Source organism: Panthera leo, chromosome D3, assembly GCF_018350215.1.
Source record: "Panthera leo isolate Ple1 chromosome D3, P.leo_Ple1_pat1.1, whole genome shotgun sequence".
Taxonomy (NCBI): Eukaryota; Metazoa; Chordata; class Mammalia; order Carnivora; family Felidae; genus Panthera; species Panthera leo.
Genome location: NC_056690.1, coordinates 30,600,857 through 30,617,018, shown reverse-complemented (window position 1 = coordinate 30,617,018; position 16,162 = coordinate 30,600,857). Strand labels below are relative to the sequence as shown.

The 16,162-nt window shown below is 41.3% G+C and overlaps 1 protein-coding gene across 1 annotated transcript in view; it reads right to left on the bottom strand.

Annotated features, from left to right (window-relative positions):
- The window catches only part of ANKRD30B (ankyrin repeat domain 30B), a 106,394-nt gene extending 95,248 nt beyond the window's left edge, over positions 1 to 11,146 (bottom strand). The window contains exons 1-3 of the mRNA XM_042909677.1: positions 10,896 to 11,146; positions 6,102 to 6,216; positions 5,768 to 5,941 (exon numbers count right to left, since the gene is read on the bottom strand). Coding sequence (XP_042765611.1) covers positions 5,768 to 5,941; positions 6,102 to 6,216; positions 10,896 to 11,146 — 540 coding nt within the window. The remainder of the gene's footprint in view (positions 1 to 5,767; positions 5,942 to 6,101; positions 6,217 to 10,895) is intronic.
- Between the last annotated feature and the right edge of the window lie 5,016 nt (positions 11,147 to 16,162).

The following is a 16,162-nucleotide window of genomic DNA, read 5'->3' as shown; positions in this document are numbered from 1 at the left end:
ACCAACTGCAGCTCAGGTCATGATCTCAGGGTTTGTGAGTTCGATCCCTGCATTGTGCTCTATGCTGACAGCGCACGGCCTGGAGCCTGTTCCAGATTCTGTGTCTCACTCTTTCTCTCTCTCCCCTCGCTCTCTCTCTCTCTCTCTCTCAAAAAGAAATACACATTAAAAATTGTTTTTGATAAAATAGCCCTCCTCCACCTTCTTCAACAGATTATATGCAGTCATTCTCCCAAATTCACTTCAAACACTGACTGGTTCCAAGATCGTTGCCTGTATCACATTACTTATGATGGTATACTGTAGTTATTGTTCCCTGTCTAAACCAAGAGCTTCTTGAGAGCAGGGGCTATTTCTTATCTCTATATCTCCAAACTCCAAAACGCAGCAGTAAATGCTTTACGTACTTTTACTGAATTAATAACCTAAATGATGATCTCTGGAGTAGTGTTTCTTAAATTATCTTCCAAAGAATACATACTTTGCCAGAAGGTAAGTACTATGTCCCAATGGAAAGATTTCATGATCACCTATGTTTGAGAAATATTATAAAACTGCATTATATGTCTGGCATTACAGAAATCCATTTAAATCTGCTCAATCCCCATTTGACAATCCTTTTTGTGGCAAACATTCACATTTGAGGAATCAGAGTTTCAGGGATATAGTTTGGAGAACTTTCTGATAAAAGGTGAAGCTTTTTCCAAAGTTATACAAACTTGCTTGTCTTCTGTCAGTGGTATCAGGATCCACTGACATCCGAGATGTCAACATAAGGCATTCCTGCTCCAAATGGGTCACTAAGGAGATGAGCTCAGAACTCCAAGAGATAAGCTTCAAATGAACTTTGATTCCTTAATATTAAATAGCCCATGGCCTTTCTCCTATGATAAAATGCTAAAGTTTTATCTTAACTGTTAGGAAGCTCAATATGAAATTTTATTCTCAATTATAATAATCCTGGGACCCTAATGCATATCTACTTCTAAAAAAATCTGTTTGTATTCTAGTTGCATTCCAGTTTCCACTGGAATAGCTACTTACTTTATATTTTAGGCAAAATATGAATCGGAAATAAAAATATAATGGTTTATCAATAAAAATTCAAACACTGGTTTCTACAGATCATTTTTAGCATAATGAAAGTGACTACATTATTTGCATTTTTAGGGAACAATGCTGACGAGAAAGAGAATATTGTCTGCAATAGGCATAACCTATTCAACTGTAACCATGATTAACGTAATACGGTTTGCAAATATTCCAATAGGAATACGATTATTCAAATTTTGTTTCTTTTAAAGTTTATTTATTTTTGACAGAGAGAGAGAGACAGAGCATGAGCGGGCAAGGGACAGAGAGAGAGGGAGACACAGAACCCAAAGCAGGCTACAGGCTCTGAGCTGTCAGCACAGAGCCCCACACGGGGCTCGAACTCACAGACCACGAGATCATGACCTGAGCCAAAGTCGGACGCTCAACCGACTGAGCCACCCAGGTGCCCCAGGAATACGATGATTTATAGTACACAGAAGGAAAAAGTGTCTTCTTTTCAAACTAACTTATGGGGCACCTGGGTGGCTCAGTCAGTTAAAAGGCCGACTTCGGTTCAGGTCATGATGTCATGGTTTGTGAGTTCAAGCCCTGCATCGGGCTCTATGCTGACAGCTCAGCCTGGAGCCTGCTTGGGATTCTGTGTCTCCTTTTCTCTCTGCCCCTCCCCCACTCATGCACGTGCTCTCTCTCCTTCAAAAATCAATAAACATTAAAAAAATAAATACAATACAAAAACAACTTAGAAAGTCGAACTTGGAAAATTCAATCCTATTCCGAAGACATTAACATAAAATACAAAATATATATTTTAAATCAATATGGATTCCCTTGAAAACCTTGAATCTTTATCAAAATAGACCATAAAACAGAGGTGCCTGGGTAGCTCAGTCAGTTAAGCATCTGACTCTTGACTTTGGCTCAAGTCATGGTCTCATGATTCATGAGTTCAAACCCAGTGCCTCCTAGGGATTCTCTCTCTCTCTTTCTCAAAATTAACTTTAAAAAAAAATTACCAAGGTTTCTTTGTGTCCCAAAAGAGATCTGATTAGCACAGTCTAAACATATGTATATATATATACATATATATGTATATATGTTTATACGCATATACCTATGTATATGTATATGTGTGTGTGTGTGTATATATATGTATATGTATATGTATAGATAGATCATAAAACAGTAATTGCAAATGTAATGCTTATGGAGGCAAAGTAGGTGACTCGAGTAAGTGAAGGCCTAAGTGGGGACAGTAGCAAACTGGAGACACACACGCCTCATATAAAAAGGGCAGCCGCTGGAATGCATACCAAACAGTAGTATGGGCTCAAAGTACCAGGTATGATTCTGTACGAAAAGTCTGAAATCCAGATTTCTGCATGAGTGTCATAATTTTTAACGTTGATTCAATTTATGGAGGAAACTAAACACATCCAGGGGCCAAATTTAGTCAATAGCCCACGGGTATTTTGGTTGTGCATAAAGCAAATATTTGTATGTAAATCTTTCCTGAAGTATGAGTATCACGTTTTACCAAACACTTAGGCCCCAACAGGTAATAAAAATTGCTATTAAGACTCATAAGAGGGGAGCCTGGGTGGCTTAGTCAGTTGAGTATCTGACGCTTGACTTCAGCTCAGGTCATGATCCCAGGGTTGTGGGACTGAGTCCTGCATCAGGCTTGGCACTGAGCTTGGAGCCTTCTTGAGGTTCTCCCTCTCTCCCTCTGCCCTTCTCCCCCACTCGCACTCTCTCTGTCTAAAAGAATCACAACAAAAAGACTCGTAACACCCACTTTAAGATTTTTCCCAACGCTTATTAAAACTGCAATCTATCTGTGTTTAATTCTCCCTGACTGCTAATCAAATAGACCAATTAGTTCACAACTATGCTGAAACTAAATTATTAAAACAATTCCCAACTGTATTGTCACTAACTACATTTCCATGTTTAAAACTACCATTTGGATTATGCCAGGGCTATATGAACTTAACAGACATCATAAGACAGTCTGTCACATAGCTTCAACTAATAAAAAAGATTCAAGATTTTCTCCTATTGCAATCAGGAAAACACTGCTTGTAATAACCAAATGGCTATGAATAGGAGAGAGAGAGAGAGAAAGAGAGAGCAAGCGTGAGCGAGTGGGGGGGGGGGCAGGGAGAGAGACTCTCATGTGTCTCTGCACCATCAGTGCAGAGCCCAATGTGGGGTTCGAACTCACAAACCATGAGATCACAACCTGAGTGGAAGTCGGACGCTTAATCAACCGAACAACCCGGGTACCCCTCCCTTCAGTAGTTAGCTTTTTTTTTTTCTTTTTTAAATGTCCACTTATTTGTGAAAGAGAGAGAAAGAGCACGAGCAGGGGAGGGGCAAAAAGAGAGGGAGACTACAGAATATGAAGCAGGCTCCAGGCTCTGTCTAAGCTGTCAGCACAGAGCCCAACACGGGGCTAGAACTTGTGAACCGTGAGATGATGACCTGAGCCTGAAGTCAGACGCTTAAGCGACTGAGCCACCCACACACTCCAGTAGTTCTTAACCAAGAGTTGTAGCACAGTCTCAAAAAAAATATTTCTAAATATCCATGTCTATGTATACATGTTACGAGATTTACTCAAACTCTTCAGGGGAGAGTTTAGGCTTGTAAAAAAAAATTGCAACTTCCCCAGGGCACTGGGATTCACCACCACGATTCCAGGTGAGAGCTGGTGCAGCAGCCAATCACATCAGTCTCATCTATGTGGCCAACTCCCTCTATCATTTGAAGATTTAGCCAAAAGAATGACTTCAAAACTGCATTTAATTTCCCTGAGCAGAGGTAGAACAGGGACTAAATGTAAAGTCAAAATGCAGCTTGATTTCATTACTTTTAAGCTTCTTACTTCCTATCAAGATATTCTAGATTTCAGAACGGAGTTTAGACTCTTATCTAAGTGGCTGTTTCTGCCAGAATAGGATTATATGACAGTTAGTTATTTGTTCTTTCCTCTTCTTGCCCACTTCATCAACCACCTGTTCACTGCCAATCTGATTTCCTCTGAGTCCTCCTACACTTGGTCTCTAGGCAGGTTTACAACTCACTCTTTCCCTAAGTAACAATTATTCCCCTCGAAAATTGAAGACTCCTTGACTAAACATATAAACTGAAGGGAAAAAAATAATAAAACAAACAGCCTCTTCTTGTTATTTTCTCTCATTTGCCAAATTTCCAAATTGGCCCACGTAGTTCAGACTGCTCCCTCCTTTCCCCTTTTTCCTCTTAAGCCTTGGCCAATAAAAGATAAATCCCATTTTTATAAATCACTTTTTTATCAAATGTGAACTTGTCAACAGCAGCAACATTTTTTATTGTAAAATACATTTGTTTTCTTTGAGTTTTAAGACAAAGCCGAGGGCAAATTTTGCTTTCCTGTGTTGTTTTTCACTAATAAAAAAAATTGGATGGGAAAAAATATTTGAAAACAAAATAAGTTTTACCTTTAACAAATATATTGTTTTCATAAATATTTGCCATAAATACATAAACCAAAGCAGTATTCTCTAATGTTTCTTTAGAAGTATCCTTATTTAAAATGAAATCTTAGGGGTGCCTAGGTGGCTCAGTTGGTAGAGCATCCAACTTCGACTCAGGTCTTGATCTCATGGCTCATGAGTTCACGCCCTGCATTGGGCTCTGTGCTGACAGCTGGGAGCCTGGAGCTTGCTTCAGATTCTGTGTCTCCTTCTCTCTCTCTGCCCCCTCCCACTCTTGTTCTGTCTCTGTCTCTGTCTCTCTCTCTCTCAAAAATAAATAAAAAATAATAAGAAGGAAGAAAGAAAGAAAGAAAAAACAAAAGAAAGAAAGAAAGAAACGAAAGAAAGAAGAAATCTTAGATAAATAAGTTGTTTCCAAATATTTTCATTCAGGGAATACTTGAACTTCCAAATACATAAAATTGACCCAACCTATGTCAACCAAGGGTGTTCCTTTAGGGGCTTCAGCAGTGAGAGGTAATGCATGTCAAAGAAAAGGCAGGTGGGCCAGCAAGTGTGGCCATCATCTACTCCCCATGTACAGCTACAACCCTGCTGAGGAGCTACACAAGGTTGAGCGGGAGCTACTCTCTGAAGTGGGACACCCCAACATGGTACATGGCTGGCCGAGTGGCTACCAACACAAGTAGATGCCTTTGCTGGATGTCAAGACATGACCTGACCCCAATGCCCTCATCTTCAGAGCACCGGGGCCTGCAGTGCCCAGCATCTACAACCTGCTGCTTTCTCCTCCCGCATGCACACATCCAAGCTCTCCCTGCTGGGTCTGGGTCTCCATTCCTCCTCCCACCTATCCCCAGCAGCACCCCTTGCCTAAGCCCCTGCATAGCACCCAGCCTCCATCATCAACTCACTCCCCTCACTAGACCTTTAGTCCTTTATGGGCTCTGAGACTACCATCCACTTATAGGCACTAATGGAAACATTTTCTTGCTGGGGTGGAAGGGTGGCTGGGAGATACAACTTTGCCCTTTCTGTGGGCACTACCTTTTTCTAGATCTCCCTGACTTGGCATTGGAGTTATTTCCATGATGACAGGGCCTGATGGATAGAATTCAGTGAGTGAGTGTGTGTGTGTGTGTGTGTGTGTGTGTGTGAAATAAAACATTTTGAGGCTAAAATATTCATGTATATATATAAAATTTCAAATAATGTATAAATTAGTTCTTTACCTTATTTCTTGCTTCAGTAATCGCATTGTATAGCAGCAGCTTCTCTATTATGGATATATTATCACCAAAGGCCGCATAGTGGAGAGCAGTGTTGCCACTCACATCCCTAATATTTGGATCGGCACCATTTTCCAATAGTAGGTTTACACATTTCTCTTCTTGGCACTGTACGGCCTGTCAGTGATATGCCAAGAAACAGAGTGTAAATTCTGAGAATTTAAAGTAAGCATGCCACAGGTTTCACCGATTCGTTTTGTTTCAAGGCAATAACTTCATTTCATTCTAAGTAATGACATCAAATCCATCTCAGGCAGACATAGCTGCTACTACACACCTTCATGAGAGCTGTCCTGTTTTCATGATCACAGAGGTTAAGATGGCATTTCCTCTCTACTAGGAGGGTCACCACTTCTGGATGGCCATTGGCACAGGCCAAATGGAGAGCAGTCCTAAAAAAGTGAGAGGACTTTTTAGGAAATGATAGTGCACTCTCTCAAAACATGCAGTTAATTCAGGAAATTGTAAACATTAAGTAGCATGTTATTCCTATGCCTCCAAAACAAAGATTCAGTTTTCCTCTGGAGAAAGTACAATATTTGGTAGTGATGACTCCTCACACTAATAAAAGAGCAGCCTGTTTGAAGAGAAAGAGCATGACCTCGGGATTCAGCTCCACTTGGGTTTCAATCCTAGTTTAACTCTGCCACTCACTAGTTATTGCTTAGACTTATCCTCAATGTCCTCAACAAAAGGGGATAAAAATAGTAGTTGTCTCGGGTCCCCTGGCTAGCTCAGTCTGAAGAGCATGTAACTCTTGATCTCAGGGTCGTGAGTTTGAAGCCCTACAGTAGATGTAGAGATTACAAAAATAAAAAATAAAAAAATAATAATAACAAAATGAAATGAAATGAAATGAAATGAAATGAAATAAAATACATAGTAGTTATCTCACAAGACCTCTTTGTGATGCTTAAATGAGGATCTATGCAAGTATTTAGAACACTTCCTAGCACAAACAACATCTCAATAGTTGTTGGATAATATAATTTTTACCATTACTACCACTTTAAATAGACAACACTTCAATTAGGTACCTTGATACAGTTACACCTACTTTGCAGACACGTTTTAAGGATTAGCAAGAATACTGCAACCAATGATTCTAAGATGCTCATTTTGTCACATTTTAATATCTCTGACATTGGAATGCAATTTATAACTCAAAATGTCTTACAAATGTAACTGGCAGGACTTTAAAAAAAATTTATTGGTACATAAAATAGTGGGACACCATAGAATCTTGGTGCCTTCCATTATGTGAAATGATGGTATATACAATAGGTCTATTGCAGTTCTAGTCATATGATTGGCATTTACATAAATTTTAGTTCTGAAAAGCATTATAGGAAAAGAGGACTAAATTAACAAAAGGAAAACATTTTTAAGGACTTCTTACTTTGCCTCTCAAGAAAGTTTAAGCCAAAGGAAACTCAGGATTCCAATGACCAGGAACAGCTCATTTTATTAAATATTGAGGTCTACAGATTGTACGGAAATCAAGTATTTCCAATGATCAATATTAGTACTTACTCCTCTCATAAATTTCAAAAGGGCAGGTAAAGGTTATCTTTTACAATTTCCTATCTTCAGAAACTTTGAAAGGAAGGAGGAAAACTTCCATTGAGATTAAGTCCTAATACTTCAATGTAAAATTTCTCATTTTAGGGGTGCCTTGCCGGTTCAGTCAGTAGAGCATAGGACCTTGATCTCAGGGTTGTAAATTTGCCCCACGATGGGTGTAGAGATTACTTAAAAATAAAATCTGGTGCAGAGCCTGCTTTCGATGCTCTGTCCCTCCTCTCCCTGTCCCCCTCCCCCTGCTCATGCTTTCACCCTCAACAATAAACAACACTTAAAACATAAAGTAAACAAGATAAAAGCTGGGGCACCTGGGTGGCTCAGTCTGTTAAGCGTGCAGCTCTTAATTTGGGCTCAAGTCACGATCTCATGTTCACTGGCTCAAGCCCCGTGCTGGGACTCTTTGAAAAGTGTATTGGAAAAGTTCCTGCTTTCAGCACGGGGTCTGCTTGGCATTCTCTCTCTGTCCCTCCATTCCCCCCACCCCCACCCCCACCCCACCCCTCTCAAAAAATAAATAAATAAACTTAAAAAATAAAATCTTTAGAAAATAAATCAATAAAATTTCTCATCCTGCTCATACTGTGCAAAATGAAGTCTTTGAGAACAAAAGGATATTGGGTAGAGTATGTCCACTATATAATATATGTGCAGGTTCTAGTTGATAAATAAATGGATGGAAAGAGTGGATAAATACAGTTGGAGAGTTCAATAGTTTTAAAGAAAAGGTATATAAAGGAAAGCATACTTCTGAAACAGTAAATAATCACTTATATTTGCTAGGTCTTATTTTTTCATAAGCACACAACTAATATATTTTACTTTCATGATTAATATAAATCATTTACCTATTACATGTAATAAAGCTACCTATAACAGAAAACATATGTATATGCTTAATATATGCATAATAAAATCTACAAGTGCAAATAAAAATTCTCCCTTTACTTCTGAAGAGCCAAAAGTTGTCCAGATATGCCAATCCTCAAAAAACATTTTAATTAACTCATTTTTCTTATTTTACATCCAAAAATATTTTTAACACAAAGTGAGAAATTATTTTTATGTATATAAGATTCATATTCTTGCTCTTCTCCAGGATTACTTCAACGATAATAAACCTTTCTGCTGATAATAAACTTTTAATAGGACCTTTATACACCTTTTCCTGTAGAAAGCACAGATTTTCTTTGAAGGAAAAGAAAAATGCATGTAAATACAAAGGCTCATAAATCAAAAATGTCATCACATTTTGTGCATTTTTGGGCTTAACATAAAACCGTAGTCGGCTTGTGTGTACCTATGATCACACTGATTTTTGTTCTCAATGATCAACTAAAGCACAGATCTGCATCTCTGTGTATGTCTATTATCTATGCCACCTTCAATGATCACATATCCATCTTATGGATATAATGCCAATTACTTATAAAAGCCATTATATGAGTTCTTCTTAATACATTGCTATTTTAAATAGTGCTGAGAAAAACAAAATGTATGTTATTTATCCCTAGTGATTTCCTAAAGATATTTTAGTAGAAATAAAATTGATGGGTAAAAGGAATATATATTTTTTAAATGTGGTACTTACACCAAATTGTCTATTGGAAAGTCGAAAACAACTTAAACTTTAAGCGGCAGTATAAGCACCATCACTCTATTTTCACAAAGGTTGTAGATGGAAAACGGTATTTCAGTCCCTTTTTAACTTAAATTTCTTTTTTCCCAGGGACACTATATTTCCCTATGTCCACTGGTCCCTTGTAAATGTGCAAAGAAGTACTTTGCACGATTTCAAATTACAGATTTTTGTTTGTTTTGATTTCAAAGACTTCCCTGTAAAACGAAGATATGTTTTGTTGTCTGATACAAATATGTTGTAAATATTTGCAAGTGCATTGTCTTTTATTTTAATAATATTATTTTCTGATAGAGGCTTTTAGGTTTTTATGTTGCTAAACCAATCTCCAGAATTCTTGATTTAAAATTTTTTTAATATTTGTTTATTTTTGGGAGACAGAGACACAGCGTGCAAGCAAGGGAGGGGCAGAGAGAGAGGGAGACACAGAATCTGAGCTGTCAGCACAGAGCCTGAAGCGGGGCTCGAACCCACAAAGCATAGGATCACGACATGGGCCAAAGTCAGACCGCTTAACCTACTGAGCCACCGAGGGGCCCCAATTTTTTTTGAGAGAGAGAAAGAGAGAGAAAGAGAGAGAGAGAGAGAGAGAGAAACAAGACAGAATCCCAAGCATGCTCCACATGGACAGCAGGGAGCCTGGGGAAGGGCTTGAACCCACGAACCCCTGAGATTATGACCTGAGCCGAAATCAAGAGTCAGAGGCTTAACTGACTGAGCCACCCAGGCACCCCCAAAAGTCTTGCTTTTCAAGTCATTCTTAAGATGGGTAAATAGGCATTTGTGGGGTTTTTTTCTGTTACTTTTCTTATTTTGCATATTATAATTTTTAAATTTATATCCCATCTGGAACTTACTTTAGGGAGATAAAAGTCTAACAAGTTTTCTCCAAATCGGCTGTTCCTCCACTACTTACGAATAATTCACCTTTTCCTACTAATATGAAAGGTCACCAGTATCAAATTCTAAAGTCTTATGTATATTTGAGCGTTGGTCATGTTCTACTCTGTACCACTCCTTTATCTGTCTTTTCAGCTGTTTGTAAATGAATAATTTGTGGAAATTTAAGGTACATTTTGATATCTGGGAGGGAAAATCTACCTCCTATATAAAAACATAAGTTCTTAGGTTAATTCCAGTTCATTAACATACAGTGTTCTATCAGTTTCAGATGTACAAGACAGTGAGTCCAAAAATTTCCTTAATGACATCACAAGAAGAGCATGTGTAGCTCAAAATTCTTAAAACCAGGATGCTTTCATTTGCTTTATCTAAAACTGACAGATACAGGAAGGGTACACATTTTGAGAAAAAGGAGTCCTCTTATTCAGAGCCATCTTCCACTTCAAAATGTCCTTCCAAGGTCCCTCAGTAAATAGCACACATACCTAAGTGTACACAGACATAAACTGGATACTGGATTCTGTCCCAAGAATTTCTAGCCCAGAAGTTGATTACAGGAATTATTTCTCCCATTACGCACTTTTCTATGTATGACATTATGGTATGAAAATGAGTCCATTAAAAACAACATGTTGTCAACACTTAATTTTGTGTGTATTACTATTGAAATTTGGGTAAATCACGTCAAACTTGAGAATCAAGTGGTCTATTCAGGAATTAACATGTACGTGCCAGGGCAGCTGAAGATTTTGTTTTTGCCGCTCACGCTGTCGGCCTGGGTGCTAGACCACGTAGGGTTCCCACAACCGGGGGGCAGCGGGACCTCAGGAGGGAAGAGAACCCAGCTCCCCCAGAGAGGGCTCGGATGCACAGGTAGAGCTAGTCCAGGTGTGCTTTTGTCCCAGGTCCGTCCCGCCTCCTCCCTGCCAGCCTCCAAGCCCCTATTACCTGTTCATCTTGTCTCTATCATCCACGCCATTTTCCCCCAAGAACAGAATCTGGTGCACTTGCACTACGTTGCCCACGCAGGCAGCCTTGTGGATCTTTCTGAGATCTCTGTCTCGGATGTGGTAACCCAGCAGCAAGTTGTCAATTCTATTATTCTTCTGCCCAACGCCCCTGCCCTGCCTCTGCAAGCCAGAAGCGAAGCCCAAGGGCGACACGCCCTTCTCCCTCCCGAACCCCCAAACCCTCTTCATTGCGAAGCCTGCGGGCTCCACAGAGACTTCACCCCGCCCTCCCTTTCCACTACCTCCCGAGCCCAGCACTAGCTCCGGAGATAGGCCAAACCCGCCTGGCCACAACACCCCAGCAGTGAGGATCTGTGTTTGGGTGTCTGCCACTTCTCAGTAACCGGAGGCAAGCAATACCGCCAAACACAAGCGCGCTTGCGCACTTCAGAAGAGGCAATCACTGCGCAAGCGCACAGAGGCCTGACTGTCAAGGGTACCCACAGCTCCGACGCTCCCCCCAGGCCCAGCGCAAAGCAACGAACGGAGGGGAGGGGACTCCGGTGGGGGGTGGGGCGGGGGCCCAAGCCGGAACCCAGCACACTTCTTGCCCCACAGCGCCTCCCGGGGGACCCCTCCCCCGCGCCGCGGCCCGGGGTGCAGCCAGGCGGCTGTTCCCGGACCGCGGGAAGGGGTGGAGGTGGGGGCGTGAGGCGGGGATAGGGACCGGGACCGGGGCCGCAACGCCCGCTAAGCTGGGAGCCCACTGCAGCCGCTACCGGATCCCGGAATGGGGCGAGAGGCTGCGGCGGAAGCCAGCATCTCCCAGCCTGGGGCCCCGGTGGCCGCGGAGGCAACGCCGCCGCCGCTGCCTCCGCTGCTGAGACCAGGCTGGAGATGAGTGAGTTAACCCTGACGTCACGGGGGACCCGCGCCACAGCCCCTCCATCCCCGCACTCCTGGCCTTTCTCCTCCATCTCCTCGCTTCCAGCGCAACCCCTCCCCCCCACGCCGTCAGGGCTCCCACAGCCCCCTCCCTCCATGAGCGTGACCTTAGGGGCGGGAGCAGGAGATATGGGCCAGGGGGTTGGGGACATGGAGACAGGGAGATGGGGGCGGGATGCCAGGGAGACTACTCAGCTCAGACGCACCCCCCAGGCCCAGCGCGGCGCAGCGAACGGAGGGGAGGGGGCTCCGGTGGGCGGTGGGGCGGGGGCCCAAGCCGCGGAACCCAGGGGGAGCCAGCACCTCTGCTCGCCGCGCTCGGGTCTGGCCTCGGCACCCTTCTTGTCCCACGCGCGCCTCCCGGGGGGCCCCTCCCCCGCGCCGCGGCCCTGGGTGCAGCCAGTTGGCTGTGCCTGAACCGCGGGAAGGGTCTTCATTTATCACCGATACTCATAGCAGCACATAAGCAAGACCTCTGCTTCATTGTGACTGATCCCCCAAAGCAGGAACGTGGCCTGTTCTTCATTATTGTCCTTTGAATGTTTCTCCACTGAGCCACTGAGATAATTACACTTTCTTTTCTTTAATGTTTATTTATTTAGGAGAGAGAGAGAGAGAGGGAGAGAGAGATGGACAGGGTGCAAACAGGGGAGGAGAGAGAAAGGGAGACACAGAATCTGAAGCCAGCTCCAGGCTCTGAGCTGTCAGCACAGAGCCCAAGGCAGGGCTCGAACTCATGAACCGTGAGATCACGACCTGAGCTGAAGTCAGACACTTAACCGAGTGAGCCACCCACGCACCCCATAATTACACTTTCTTAATGTGTTTGTAAGTTCCTTTTCATTTTCTTCCCCAAGTCCACACACACGCACACACACACACACACACACACACACACACTCACATGCTTTTTATCTGGGTAAAAGCCATTAAAATACCCTTCTTCCCTCATTTACCTTTTTAAGACATTTATAAAGAATTTCAAAAAAAAAAACACAAAAGAATTTCAAATAGTCCTCATAAATTTTCTAGCAGTATGAATCATATAGTAGGTGCAGAGTATATATTCCTTGAGTTAACTAACTGGACATTTGCTCAAAGGTAGGAAGATAATAATAGGTCAGATGGTATGTGGGAACCTTGTGTTTGCTCCTGTGTCCCCCTGCTTCCCTTTGCCCTTCACTCATCTCTCGCTGCCTGACTGAACCAACACCTGCTTATCCTTAGGGGCTACCTACCAATGTCAGCTGATACCATGGAGACTTGCACAGATTCCCTCTGCATAATAAAAAATGCTCTCTTCTCACCTACCACTTATACCAGCCACAATTGACTTTACCATCAACACTGTCTTGTCTAAGGGCTCTGATTTCACTCAGCCCAGTGAACACCTGAGAACATACTAGAAAGATCAGGGCAATGCTATATTACCCACAGAAAACTCAACTGCATTAGGACAATGAGTGAGACCCTCTCTCAAATAACAGGATTGCTCATGTTTGTGTTTCCACAGAAATTATCATGGGGGAAAAGGAGACCAGTAAACCAAGAAACATACTCTTAACTACAGAGAACAAACTGATGGTTACCAGAGGGGAGATGGGTGGCGGAATTGGGTTCTATAGGGGATGGAGATTAAAGAGTGCACTTTGTGATGTGCACCGGGCATTGTATGTAAGGGTGGAATTACTGAATTCTACACCTGAAACCAACATTACACTGTATTTTAGCTAACTGGAGTTTAAATAAAACTTTAAAAAATATTCTATATTAGCCATAAGGAAAGGCCCTGTGCTTAAGTGTCCAAAGCATCACTGTGCTTCAAATGACATTCTTGTCCTTCATACACAATAGAGTAACACTTTCCCCACATTTCTGTGTCCACACTTGTGCTTTACTGCTGAAAAGTATCCTTTGCTCAAAGAGGGTTTTAGAAAGCTCCTTGGGGATCTGTAGTCAGAAGTGTTTTTAGCCCTTGAGAAGCACTAGGAAATGGCCTAGAATTAGGTGCCTAAAAGTACACTGTGGTAATACATTCTTCATGTAGCTTTCAGTGTATATCTAGTAGAAAGTTTTGTTTAAACACTCTCTATTCATATAAGGGAATGTCCATACTCTTAACTCCCAGAAAAGCGCTTTTCTGAAAGCATTTGTGAATTAGCTTCTCATAAACATCCAGTAAGAAGTGAGCTTACAGCCATCTGTATAAGCACTGTATAAGCACCCATCTGTATAAGCCCAGGTGCTGAACTGACTGAAATAGTTGTGTTCTAAATGAGGATTTCAAATTCCTTTTACATACACTGAATTACAAGTGTTAAACTTCTCTGTAAAAAGCTATGGAAGGGACTTTTATCTGACTGCATAACTACTCTGTGCTTCATAGTCTTCCTTTGGTTTTTAACGCATCTAGTTGGGTAGTTTGTTTAAAATCTCTATTATGAAAAGGGATTGGCCATACACTTTATTGCCACAAATGCCATTGTGGCTTAAGGCATATTTGCGTTAGCTTCTTAGAGTCATCCAATGAGAAGTGTGCTTGAATTATTCTAAATAATCTCTAGGGAATGTACAGGTGCTTAGCTGCCTGAAACAGTCATGCACTGAGCAAAATCCCCAAATATTTTTTAAATATAGGAAGTAACAAGTGTTCTTAAATTATTTTGTATAAACACACTAACGGCTTCGAACTACCGTTTTGCAAGGCTGACTGATGACTTTCAACATATGCAAATAAACTCATGCAAACACTATATGAGGAATAAGAAATAGCCAAGTGTTTAACTGCTTAAAACTACAGTGTTCTTCAAAGGTCTTTCATGTAGCATTTCATGCACAGGTAATAGGACCATTTGTTTAAATACTCCATATTTGCAAGAGGGTAATGGCCATGTGTTTATCTTCCTAAAATTAAAGGTTGTGTTTCAAGTGCCTTACATAAGCCTCTTACACTGAAAAAAAAGTGCTTAAAGCACTAGAGAATGGACATGGCCTTAACTCCCTGAATGTGCCATGTGCTTAAATGCAGTTTGCATTTTAGTTCAATGTAGGAAGAAGTGCTCTTAACTCCTGTGTATACAAACAGGGAAGGGCCTACTGCCTGTATAAAACTACTTACTTCTGAAAGTGTCTTACATATAGCTTTTCACATACGTCTCATCAGAACTTTTGTTGAAACACTGTATGTTGGCAATAGGAATGGCCATGTGCCTCACTGCCTAAAACCACACTGTGCTTCAAGAGGCTTTCTTTTACCTCTTTAAAGTCTTTTTTTTTTCATTTTTGTATTATTCCTTCAATTCCATTTAGTTAAAATACAGTGTTCTATTAGTTTCAAGTGTACAATAGAGTGACTCAACAATTCCATATACACCGTCCAGTGCTCATCACGACAAGTGCACTACTTACTCTCCAACAACTATTTAAGCCATCCCACCATCTCTCCCCCTCTGGTAACCATTAGTGTGTTCAGTATAATTTAGAGTCTATTTCTTGATTTGTCTCTCACTGCCTTTCCCTTTTGGGGGTTATGTATGTTTGATTCACATCCAATATATGTATCTGCTATAGCCTTGTCCTGTTCTTTCATTTGGGATAAATATCTCTGCCTTCTTTCTCTAACTCTCTGTGCTTGTTTCTGTGCAATATAAATATGTTAGCAATACAGAAAAGCCATATACTTAACTTCTAGAAACAACACTGTACCTAAAGCATCTTTGAGTCAGCTTCTTTGATTTTACCATTGTTTAGGGTGCTTACATAATTCTGTATAAGAAGTAGGAAATGTTTGTGTGCTTCACTGCCTGAAAAAGCTGTGTGTGCAATGAGGATTGCATTAGCTTTTAAGTTCATGCAGTAGCAAGTCTTCCTAAACTTCTCTGTATACATAAAATGGAAGTGTCTTATGCTTTACCGCTTAAAACTAAAGTTTTTAAGGGTGTCAAGGGATCACTTAGACATTGTTCCAATGGCCGTGATCACAAAAGCCTGAATTTGCAATGTGCTTAAAGCAGATTTCAATTAGTGTTTCAGATAAATGTAGTAAGAAGTGTTCTTAATCTCTCTCTGTAAACTCTAGGGAGGGGTCTTGGGCTTGTCTGAAACTCCATTGTGCTTATAGCATCACTCATGTAGTCCTTACATACATATCATTGGAACTCTTGTTGAAACACTATTATGGGTAGAAAATGACTATGTTCTTAACTGCCTAAAAACTACCTGGTGTTCTTCATGTAGTCTTTTACATAAGTGTGATAGGAGCTTTTGTTGAAACACTGTATGTGCAAAGGGAATGGCCATGTGCTTCTCTGGCCAATGATG